Genomic DNA, 12,704 nt, shown 5'->3' on the forward strand with positions numbered 1-12,704 from the left:
TCTGGTTTTAGTTCAAGCCTTTGGGAATCTTTTGCTCCATCGGATGAACTTTCAGTTCAGAGTTGGGCTAAGCAGAGTGCGATTCACTAGGGAGACCTCACTGCAAAACAAAGCAATTTCTCTTATTATTTTCCTCATCCCCAAATGGGAGGTTGGGTAGGACCAAGGAAGGTTCATGGCTGTAAAAAGACATTAATGTCTGAGTAACACTGTAAGCACAAAGACACTTGATTTCCCAGAGTTGCGCTGCTTCATCCTCTCCTGTGACAGTTTAGGAGGTTGAGTGGAGTAGCTGTCTCCTAGATTCCCCAGTCTTTCATTCCTTTCCCCCCAAAAGCGCTCTCTCGAGGCCTCCTTTCCATGTCCTTCCCTCAGCCAAGAAAGGCCAAGCATTGCTTTTTGCTCCCTCACGTGTTATCCCTGCCCCAGGCCAGCCGGTTAAGGGAGAAGACTATCATTTAACGAGGTGCAGAGAGGAACTGGGATGTGATCACAAACACTGACCCTTGGGCACCCGAAAGCACAGGACCATAATGTGCTGAGACATGAATAACCCTCCTCCTGCGGGAAAGTTGGGCACTGCTGCTGTGTGTGACCACAATCCAAGAGCTAACCAGGTTTAGTAATCCCTGCACATCGGTGTCCTGTTTCACAGTCCTGCAACCACAGAGACAAATAATAGTCTATAACATACAGCTTGAGGAAATCTCTCCTTTCTTATCAGATTTAAAAAAAAAAATGTAAGATTTTTGTCTAACTTGAGATAAAAAATTGTTCATCAAAAGTCCTGCAAGTAATTCCTGTCCCATAGGTTGCTTCTGAATGTATTGCTGACAGTACCTGCAACCTGAAGAAACAAGAATGACAGGCATAGCTTCTTATCCCTGACTGGGTAACTGCAGTTCCTGGAACCAAATTTATGATGCAAATATTTGAAGTTAAGATGTCAAAATTAGGGTCCCTTTGACAGCATTTGCTTCAGCATGCTAACGCTGTACCTGTGAGCATTTCCACTGTGAAAATCATGTGCTAAAGCACCCACAAAGAGCGGGGAAGGCTCTTCAAACGCAATCAAACACCACTCATCCGCTAAATATTGGCCAATACTAGCTGAAAGGTTTAAAATATTCACCTAGCTCATCACTGTTCCAGTGATGTAACGTTTGCAACAGTCCCGCCAGTGCTGCACACAAGGGAGGTTTCTGTGAGAACCAGCCTTTTCTCCTTCAAGAATATGTCTCCCGCTCGTTTAGATTAATCGATTTCACACACAGTTGTTTTTGTGTGTGGCCTCCCTTGATTTTCTGAGCTCTCTTCGCTCCAAACAAAACAGCTTAGGGACGTAGATGGAGCCAACTGCATTTTGGAAGAGGGGAGATAACACCTCAAAGCCAAACAGAAAAGGACATTTCTTGCTTCAGAGACCTCTGGATTATGCTTTGAGACAGCTTGACAAAAGCATGCTTCTGGGAACACCATAAAACTGCTTCAGAGACACGCTGCACAGAGCCTGGCAGGAAAAAGTTCCCCACAATGGTGGGAAGGGGAAAAAGTAACTTCTGAGCAGGAAGATATATGGCAGTGAAATTGCAAACAATAGATGACCAAGGAGCTGCCTCAAATTTTAAGACATCCTGATTTCATACAAGAGCTCGTAGCTGGACTGAGACAGCACCACAGTCCTCATCTGTGCATGGAATATGTATCAGGCAGCTGCATGGTGCACTACCAAACGCTGGTTCAAAAGGAAAATTTATCTTGGGAAAGAAATCTGGATATTAATTTGAAAGCACAACACAGAGCGAGAAAGATTAACTGCCCTCAGCCTCTCCAAACCAGCAGTGTGGACACGCCACGAATTCAATCTGCAGTGAATTACAAGTCATCACACACAAAGTATTGAAGCAGCCAGCCAGGAAAACCAGTGGAAATACACTTTTGTAGATCTGGTCAGAGAATGGAATCTCTGTTCCCCAAGAAGGGCTGGGATTTCAACATTTGCCTGCATCTCAAATAAGGATAAAAGGTCAAAATACAACACTATTTCATGCCATGAACAATCCCAAATGCTTTTGATTTGAAAATGCAGGGGGAAAAAATCCCAAGATATTATTGATAGACACAAAACATTCAAAATGTTTTACCAGCATTTCCTCTGTCTTTTCCAGCACTGTTGGGCCCCAGGCCTTGGGGAAAAAAAATCCACGTTGATGCAGACACAGACCCACCATCAGTGAAGGAAAAGTTGGTACAGGAACTATAACAGGAGCTTGTCCCAGATCCAAAGGCATTATCTACCTGAGGGTGTTAGGAGAGCTGGCTGACGTCCTTGTGAGACCACTCTCTATAGTCTCTGAGAAGTCGTGGAGAACAGGGGATGTCCCAGATGACTGGAAGAAGGCCACATCACCCCTATATGCAAGCAGGCTTAAAGGAGGATCCAGGAAATTACAGGCCTATCAGTTTTACTTCAGTCCCCAGGAGAGTTATGGAATGACTCTTCCTGGGGGCTATCACAAGTCAAATGAAGCATGTGATTGGGAAAAGCCAGCACAGATTCACCAAGGGCAAATTGTCCTTGACAAACCTGATTGCCTTCTACGACAAAGTCAGCTGCACAGTTGATGTGGGGCAAGCAGAGGACATTTGTCTATATGGATTCCTCCAAGGCTTTCCATATGGTTTCCCACAGCCTCCTCCTAGCAAAACATGCATTAGAGGTCTGTGCAGTGGTTGGGAACTGGCTGACCGGCTGCACCCAGAAGGTGGTGGTGAACAGCTACTTTTCAAACTAGTGAGGTCCCCCAGCAATCGATATTTGACCCAACACTGTTTGAGATCTTCATGAGTGATCTGGAAGATGGGATCAAGTCACCCCGACCAAGGTCTCTGATGATACCAAACTGAGTGGGGAAGTGGATACTACCTCTGCAGGGAGAGGTTACCCTGCAGAAAGACCTGGATAGGCTGGAAGAGTGGGCTAACAAGAACCTCATGAAGTTCTACAAGGACAAGTGTAAGGTCTTGCACCAGATGACTGGCTGGACCAGATTATCCTTGAGTTTCCTTCCAACCTGGTATTCGATGATTCTCTAAAAATGATATCTTGATCCAAAACAAAAGATTTTGGGATGTTGACCTCAAATTTGAACTCTTGCTTCAGGTTTAAACTTAAAATGACATTTAAGTCTGAATGTCAATTGGAAACAGAAATCATTAGGTTTTGAAACATCACTAGGGAGGAGCATGTTTTTCTTCTGAAAATTTCAATTTGGACCGAAATATGTTTTCTTGTGAAAGCCTTTTTATTTACCAGCTCCATGGTTGCTTGTTTTGCTGCTTAAGGATTGGGTATTTGCTCCAGCCATATAGATGTCTGCAATGGGATGTCTGGGGACACACTGGAGATTCCTTATAGAAGTCCAAGAATTTGGCACATCTGCACCCAGACTTGTTTAGAAACCTGAAATATTACAAAGCAATTAGAGATTTTAACAGGAGTGGACAAACAGAAAACCACTTTGCACAGAGATGAAGAGTGGCGTCTGAGGTACTCCTAGATACCCTCCAAAGCAGAATCTCTTTCGCAGCATATGTGATTACAGACCTCTGTCCAAAGGTCTGTAACCTTGAAAAACCTTGGAAAGCAAAAGGCAAATGGGCCTCTGGAAACATAAAATTACCTCTAATCATTTGTTACTTATTTAATATTAATTCTTTGCAGAAAAAAAAACAAACAAGAGCCTAACTCCAACTCCAGGAATCCACAAGAGTTCTGAAGACATCTTTAGGAAGATGCATGACTCCCAGTAACCTCTGTCCTGAGCAGAAATAACCTCTCTGTGGCAGAGGGGACAATGAGAGGAAGCAGTATGTCCCAAACGCAGGGTTGTAAACTTTGACTGAAAAGGTAACTACACCACTAACATCTGCTGGTTTGGACACATGGGACAACGGGTATGAACATGCAAGTCTGTGCAGCACAAGACAGCACAGCAAGTCAATTTATGGTGACCAGTCACAGATGCAGGACCTCAGATTACAAGTCATCAAGATGGTCTGGAAGATCCACTCAGCGTGATGCTGAAGTACGCTGAGAGAAGGCCCTACCAAGGAAAGAGGGACAGAATCAAGTGATTAATTTGATGTGATGACATTGTTATTAAAGGCTAAAGGCTCCTGCCCATTCTGGCAGAGGAGCTGAAGGCAAAAGTAAAATGTATTTAGGTGGAGTCACAGCTGTGACTGAGGAGAGTAGCAACATCTGCCAAACGACCCAAATACGGAATGAATCGTATTCAAGCAACTTGGTGACGTACAACATCAGCCAGCACCTGCCAGATTGACGGAACTTCTGGGTGACAACCCATAACTTGGGAATGGGTGTTGCTTTTGAGCTCTTTCAATCCCAGGCTGATTTTAGAAAGCTATGCCCACCCCAGAGCAGCCTCTGATGCCTGTGAATGAGCCACAGTTTCCACAGGTCCGTATCCTCCCCTACCCCTGGTCCAGCTCCAGCATACACTACAGCCCAGCGTACTCGTCCTCTTGCACAGAGCCCTGCTGGATAATCCTTCCCTGGCTGTGGACAAAGGTTTTGGGCTCTGTGAAGATCACCACCTCTTTCACCAGGAGGAAGAATGAGTTACTGGACCATTTGGGAAATAAGAGGATAATCACCTGTGTTGCCTCAGGGAGGTGCAGGAATTGGTACAGGCGACAGCCAAAGCTGTCCCCGATGGCTCAGAGGCACACTGATGGTCACCTTCCACCTGCTCAGGTTGGGATCAACTGCATGAAGCATGAGGTTCACTACCTCAGATCTCACACAGGATTACCAAACGTGACAGGAAACTGATAGAGCCTTCTCTCTAATGTATTTAAAATACAGTTTCCAGTCCAGCTTTGTCCATAAGCTAAAGTTAAGCTTAATTAACACAGACTAACTCTGTCTAAATGTAACTGCTTTTCATATTGCTTGTAACTTGGCTCCTGCTTGACTTGGAAGTGTTACCTGATGTCTTCAAGTAGCGCCTGGTCCAGACTATGAAGTTTACCCCATCAAATTTTGTTAGGTCATAGAGCAAAAAAAAAAAAAGTAATAAAAACACATCCTCCCCAACACCCCAGTGAACACTGTTGTGATGCTATAGATGCCCACGTAGCCATTTCTGTATCCACAGGCATTGCTGCTACTGCCTTCATTCATGGTCTTTGGAAAGGTGTCACAGACATGCAGGCAGAAAAGCCTGGCAGCATTGAGCTGTGCCGGCACTCCTCTGCCATAGTCACAACCTAACACAGTCAGTCAAATTCAGACAGATTGATTGGAGTAGATTGCTCCTGGTGTGTGAGTCTGATGTAAATGGCACCATTTTCTTAGATGATACAGAAGTTTTACATGCCTTGTGGACAAAAAGTTTTGTTGGGTGCAATGGGGTTCTATGCCACTGGAGTGCAACAGTCATGGTGCAGAAACACAGACCCACACTCAGATCCTCTCAGCATGCTACGGAGAAGATAAGTATCTCCCAAGCCTTTCAGGATTGTGCAGACTCCTTGGAAAATGGCAGAGATGCTGAAAGAGCATGTGCAGCTGCAGTAAAAACTGAACATAAGCAGAGCTGCACTTACCAAGCTTACCCAGCTGAAAGCCTTCTTGCCATTAATAAAAAATTAATGGAAGTTCATTTTGTACTTTGGCAGAACTCCCAAACAGGTTGTTAAGAATAGGTGGAAACTTTTTCTATATAAACAGAGAAGAAACTGGGACAGGTAACTGGTCATAATTCACAGGAGCACTCGCTCCACTCTACCTACATGGCAGGCTGCACAATCTCTGCAGGTGTAATTACAGCTGCAGCCACCCGCGAGGCTGCAGATGTTGGTCAGAAATCTGCTTTGTACACACCACACACTGAAGCAAGAAAATCAGAATCTCCTGCTACTGGGTGCAGGGCTACCCCCTGAATACCTGCATCATCTCCATACAAGGCTGTAAAGCTCCAGTTAGTTTTCAACGATGCAAAGCCAAGCAGAATTGACAGGGATGAATGGCCACAAGATACTTCAAACCTTCCCGGTTGTGACACAGAAATGATAATGGCAAAATATTTACTAAACAAAACCCTGACATTCTGCCAGGACCAATACTGACAGCAATTATTAACGAATCTGGGCCACAGAATATAATGAAGGAAACCTCTAGAATCTGTCTGCAAAAAGAGGCAGAAAAAAAAGGGATTTCATTTTCTTTTGTACAGTATCGAATGCATAAGTACTGTGGAGTACTTAGAAACACCTCAGAGAGTCATGAACCTGACAGTCACAACATTATCTCTTCTGAAAAATGTGGCATTAATGAAGACATATTTGGGCTCATGTGTTTCTCTGGGCATTCTTTTATGCATAATAAAGCTTGGGAACGTTTTTGCAGCTAAACAAGAGAGGTTCTCATTTAATTTGCTTTATAACTCCAGCTTGTCCATAATAGAGGTGCTACAATGCTTCAGGGCTCAGTGAAACAATGGTATCAAACCAGCCAAGAAGCTGAACAGAGAACAACTGGAAAAAGATAAATTTAGGGAGATCACTGAAATACTACTATTGGTATCACTGTTAACCCCTTGCCCTTAATGATGAAAAAAAACAACCCAAAACATGTGCCTCACCCCACCACTTCAGTCTCCTTCATCTCCAACTGAGATGGAAGAGTTCACAGAAAACATATTTTCCCCAAATCCCTCAAATAAACTAAGAATGGAACTTCAAGTGTATATGTAAATCTGTATCTATATATGCGAAAATACAATGTTGTTCTCCTTTTCTTTTCCCTAAGAGAAAAACTATCAAACCCTTTGAACCTTTCCCATGAGCTATCAAAACCCACAAATTAAACTAAACCAAGAACTCTTTTTCACATCCCTGCACACATCAGTGGCCATGAGCTCTCTGACCACGAACCGATTCCCACTCTAGGAAGACTCACTCCCTTTGAGTATCCCTGCTAGAGACCTACATCATGCATTATTTGATCTCATTTTGTCTTGTCTAATTCTGCTCCAGATCCCGAGGTGAAGGGCTGCAAAACAGAGCAGTCATTTGGAGTAATCAAGTCCAGACTACTTAAGCCTACCCAAGTGTCAAAAATAGCTGAACCTCAGCAAAAAACTGGGACCTTTGACAGCGTTTCAAGCCGGATACCCCAAATCACTAGTCACTGCTCAAAACCCTGGCCTTCATTACCTTTCCTCTGAATATGAGAGTATTAAACACAAGGCCACCGGGTTAGCTCAAAGAGTGACAGAGGAGGCCAGGATTCAAACCATCTCTCTCATGTGGTAGACCACAGCATTAGTTACACGACAAGCAGGCATGCCTGGAAAAGCAGAGATCAATTAGGGGTCTCTTGCAGGGTTATGCAGGGCGCGACTGGTTTGATCCTGATGGTTTTATTTAGATGAAGAGGACTGTCAGGTTGGGCCACATTTATTGTCCCAAACTTTGAAACTCTAAAGAACGTGAATTCTGTCCAGCCTGACAGAAACAGGAGCACTTCATCTCCTCTGCTTCTTCCTCTCTCCAGCTACTCTGAAGCCAAGGGGCACATCACTCTGCTCCCAAACAAACTGGGACGAAAGCCAGCTTGGGGAAGCCCAGCTCTGAACAAACTGAAATGAAGAAGATGCCTCTATTGGGAAGCACCTACAGACAGACCCCACCACTGGGGTCCCAAGAGGGACAGAAAGAGGCACCATCTCTTAAGAGATGTCTAGAGAGCTCCTCAGTATGCCTGGTCTCTGTTTGGGAGCAGCCACAGCCAGAAGGAAAACATCTGCGGGCTGCAGTGGGATAAGGGGAGACTTCCTGAAGCCCACTGTGGAGTAAATACTGAGAGAAACCAGGGATGAGAGAACAAGGGACCCTCCAGTCCTGAGGGCTGCGCAACCAGGTTTAAAAATAAAACCTACAAGCAGGGAGAACTGGCTTGCTCAGGACCTCGGAAGAGCCAGCGTCTGCCGGAGAGAGGGAGCAAGCAGCAAACCACCAGCCCGAGGCAGCCAGGAAACGCTGCAGCAGGAGCCAGACCCACAGCTCAGCCACAAGAGAACAGGTCGGCTTAGGATGGATGAAGCCGGCTGGGGAGTTAAATTTAGACAGGTAAACATAGCAAAGGGAAGAGATGGGGTTCATGCAGCCCTCACCATCTGCCGCTGCCAGGCCCTGGGGAGGACCCCCCAAGAAAGCTGCTGGGGGCTGTGGCTGGGGCACCCCAGAATAGAGCCATCAGGAGCAAGGAGGTGAGGGAGTGCCCAACTGCCTGGATGTTTCATCCCTACCATTTGCTTCAAGCACTTCCCTGCCAGGCTGTGCTCCCAGGAATTGGGAATGCTGGTGAGTAAATCATCCAGGACACTGCAGCCTGGATACACACAGCCTGCAGCGTTGGGTACACGCAGTGCACAAGGACCATGCAAAGGAAAGGTACCAGTGAAACCCAACCAGAAATAATGTGAGTCACAACCTCAGTGATGCCATTTGGGTGCCAGAGCCCTGCTGAGCTCCCTTTTTGAGGGAAAAAGAGCTAAAAGAAGAGGCTTGGTGATTGCTCGTAACACCTAATGCAAGAACAAGGAGTTAAAGTCTCAGCCAAACTCCAGCCTGAGTCATCCAAACTCTGGGGACTGGAGGGGACACACAGCACTCCTTTGCCTACACTTGCCTGCAGCCCTGATGTAACCTATCAAACATCACTGCCCATTTCACAGCTCCCAAGGACAAGTGGGGGATCGCCACATATGGACAGCCTGCCATCTACAATGGGCTTCCACGGAGAGTGGCCCTGGGCTTCCACGGAGAGTGGCCCTGCAATTACATGATACATGAGAGCATCCCTACTTTGTGGAAGCTGCTGTGCTGAAAAGCAACAATCTGCCTGCAGTGACCCTGTTGCTCCACCTCACACAGAGCTGGGGAAGGCTTGCGTAAGCTTTATCAAGGCCTAAGCCAAAGCTTGGAAGGGGATGGTGGATCACAGGGTCTGGTCTTGTCTGTAATTCTGTCCATATGGTCTCAGCCAGTTATCTCTGCAGCGAGCCTAAGAACTCATGCTCCAGTAAAGTGTTTTTTCCAAAAAGACATTCAGTCTTTATTTGAAGATTTTAAGAGCTGGAGAAGCTAATGTTGCCTTTGGTTGTTTGTTCCAATGGTTAATCACCCTGCTGTTAAAAACCTTGCCTGTTTCTAATGTGAATGCGTAGAGCTTAACACCCAGCCACATTAAGCTCTCCTCTTGAATTAGAAAGCTCTCCAATACCAGCTACTCCCAGTGCCACTGAAAGTGCTCAGGTATCACCCTGTGCTACCTCTTGATTTTCCTTCTGAAACATTACTTAGGTCCACATTCCTTAAATCTCCCATTAGAAAAGGATTTTTTCCAGCCCGGGAGAAATTCCCATGACTCTTCCCTGCACTGCCTTCAGCTTTAATGAAGTCTGCGTGCCTTTTTCCAGCAAGCGAAGGTCCCTTTCTACGTGAAAAACGAAAGCAGATCACGAACTGCCCTGTCTTACATGACAACATGCCGTGGCTATCCGCATCCTGATTCTTTTAAAAGTACTGAGTTAAAAAGTCTCTCTGAAATGCTCATTGTGTGTGTGTCCAATTAATTTGGAAATGATGAAATGGTTTTCACTCCAGCTTTGATCAGCCATTAGGAAAAAAAGATCTTATGAACAGAAACAATTTATATTCATTTAAATGAGCAATCATGTAGGCTTCAGAAAAGAGCTGGTTTGCCTGCATGCCTTGAAACCCAAACCCAACAACTTCAGGACAAAAGACTTGAGATCTGAAGCAGTCCAGAAACAGGGAGGCCTACTGGGCTAAAGAAAGGAACAAACAGCATCAAAGGTGACTGCACTGATTTATTCTTTTTCTTTTATTTCACAATATTTGATCTCTTCCTAGAAGTCGAAGCTCCTGCAGACTTCCCTATACAAGAATTTCAGTTTTTCTTTAAAAAGGGGTGGTTTTGTCTTTGCAAAATAAGTCTAGAAAATAAAATTGGGACATACCTTATTACCTCGAAAAAGAACCCCCAACTTTTTAGACCCAGCTCTTTCAAAACTTCCATTTTTTTTCCCAACTGATGTAAGGAATTCCAGCAGACTGGGAAGGAAGGGGCCAAGACAGAAGACATCTCAGGGAGCCTGCAGACACAATTTCAGCTTTCCCTAAGCGGAGGTTAGTCACACATGGAAGGTCATTTTCATTGTACGTGCACTAGAGATAGGGGAAAGCACTGTCCCTGGGGGACAGTCCCTAAGTGGCTGCATACAGCTACCCAGAGGAGGGGTGTACTCATACTGAAGGCACTTAAGGAGCTAGGGAGGACTCATTTCCAAAAGGGAAGAATCTCTTACAGACACTCCTGGGCACAAAAACATGAGTGAGCGACAAAGCCTGGGAGCAGAGGAAACTCATGGCTGGAATGCGGCCAGCTCACCTCCCCAGCTCTGCTTCCTACCCCATACTGGAAGTTCGATTTCATGCTTTTCTCTTTATATACATGGCTAATTTGTTTAAAGATGGAGGCAAAAAAACCCAACCCCAAGTCCTTGGGCTACCTTCATTGACATGTGTGGCAACTCACCCCATATGTTGGATGATTGGGTCAAAAAAAATCCACCTGAATTCCTGCAGTGTTCAACCTTCACCTTGGATAAGCCCAAGTACCTGTGCACAGGACACAGGTTTAAGAGGAGTCTGTCTCTTCTGCCAGTTTTAAGAAAGCCCACTTCTTTCTCTTTTGGGAAGAACATGTACCCAACTTGGTTCTGCCTTTACAGCAGCATCTGTGCGTGTGACAGAAGACAGGCACTCGCAGGTGAAATCGGCCACCAGCAGAAAAAGTGGTTGCTTCAGCTTGTGTGTTGATGCCCAGTGGCAAATGTGGGAAGGAAGGGCAACAACAGGCTTATGCCTGAGTGCTGGTGCCCCCCTGCAGACCTCCCACCCACAGGGGAAGGTGGGGGAGACCTTAGAAATACACATGTACCAGACAGGCTCTGAAAGGACAGACAAAGATGAGTGCAAAGGAAGAAGATACCTTGTGTGCCCAACGTGCGTGCCCAAGGCTGTGCAGACACAAAAGCCCAAACAAAGAGCAACAGGAAAGAGCCTTCCATGCATAGGCAGATGAGAAGGCATCAGTGCAAAAGACAGTCCGTGTATGCAGGTGACGTGTGATAGAGCAGATTGTATCAGAAATGTGCAGCTGAACACAAGGAACATGACGTGCATGTACCCAAAGGTTTGGCCATGAAGAAAATGAAGAGAGAATGCAAATGCTGCTACATGTGTGAGACATAGCTATGTCACAGAACAAAACAACCCCAAAGATGAACAGGATGACGACATGCGTGCAGGCGGCAGAGCAAGGGTGGTGATGATCACACACTGGAGTGCAGGCAGGAAAGAGGCAGGTAAAAGTTGGACAGAGAGCGTGACAGGGATGATCATCTGGTGGCAAGCGAAATACATGCAAAACACGGGGCAACAAAGTGGTCACAGCACACAAAAACATGTTTGGGGAAGTTATTTTACCCGTACCACTAAGGGAAGTATTGCACCATAATTCCCAAGAAAAAAAAAAACAACCCAACAACCAAGTTCCATAAAACAGCACATTTGTTACGGACATAACAGGGATGCTCCTGCCCTGGCACCAAGACACCCCCTACTCCATTGCTACTCGCCTGTGTTTCCACATGCACAAGCACTTTCTCCCACGCTACATGCCATGGCCCGTAATGGCACATGCTGTCACACCTCAGGTACGCGGGCTGAAGGCCTGAGTTCTCTCACACACAGGGAAAGGGTTCTCAGAAAATAACATCCCCTGCTCAGAGTCACATCCATCTTACGGAAGTAACATCTGTTTTGCCAAAATCGTGTCTGTCGTGCCCGAGGAACATCTGTGTTAGCAGCACAAGGTCTGCCACCCCAGAGGATCATCCCTCACACCCTAGCATCATCTCTTCTGCCACAGCCAGTCTCTCCTACCACAGTAGTACAGCCAAGGCCACCTTGGGGCCAACCCGCACCCAGCCCCCAGCCCCGTCCTCCGGTCGCCCCTCTCTCTGCTGCTCTGTGTCACAAGGGGCTCACCCGGGACTTCGGCCCTGCGGCTGCCGCGGCTCACCCCTCGACAGCCCCCGACGTCCCCCATCCCTGGCCGGGGCCGCCCGCCGCGGGCTCTTCGCGCAGCCGGGACCGCCCCATGCCCGCGGCCCCGACCGGCGGCTGCAACGGGCGGGAGGCGCCCCCGGGCCGCGCTGCCGGGGGTCGGCGGCTGAAAGCGGTCTCGCCTCCTGCGCTGGGAGAAAGCAGCAGCCCCCGGCACTGCCCGCGCAGCCTCCCGCCCCTTCGGGGGCCGCCCGGGGAGGCGTCCGGCCCCAGGACGGGACGAGTCCGGGAAGCCGTGCCACCCGGCACGGCAAAACACCTCCCGCCCCCAGGCCTTCTCCCGCCGCCGCGGGCGGGGGCCGCCTCCTACCTGCATCTCCCGGGCGCCGCGTCCCCGGCCGGCGGCAGCAGGTGAGCGGGAGCCCTCGGCGGGCACGGGGCTCCGCGCCCCTCTCCGCGGCGTCGCGGCGGCCGGAGACCGCGAGGGGACGCACCTGCCCCGGGGGCCGCGGCCC

The 12,704-nt window shown here is 47.5% G+C and overlaps 1 protein-coding gene across 1 annotated transcript in view; it reads right to left on the bottom strand.

Moving 5' to 3' along the window:
* Window positions 1-12,580, bottom strand: part of WNT5B (Wnt family member 5B) — a 72,928-nt gene extending 60,348 nt beyond the window's left edge. Inside the window, exon 1 of the mRNA XM_061364012.1 lies at window positions 12,560-12,580. Within this exon, the coding sequence (XP_061219996.1) occupies window positions 12,560-12,565 (6 nt within the window). The 5' untranslated portion in view covers window positions 12,566-12,580. The remainder of the gene's footprint in view (window positions 1-12,559) is intronic.
* Window positions 12,581-12,704: the final 124 nt, after the last annotated feature.

This window comes from Neopsephotus bourkii, unplaced genomic scaffold (genome assembly GCF_033783945.1).
Source record: "Neopsephotus bourkii isolate Nb327-2 ecotype Australia unplaced genomic scaffold, CSIRO-AGI_Nbou_v1 NB_1183, whole genome shotgun sequence".
Lineage (NCBI taxonomy): Eukaryota > Metazoa > Chordata > Aves > Psittaciformes > Psittacidae > Neopsephotus > Neopsephotus bourkii.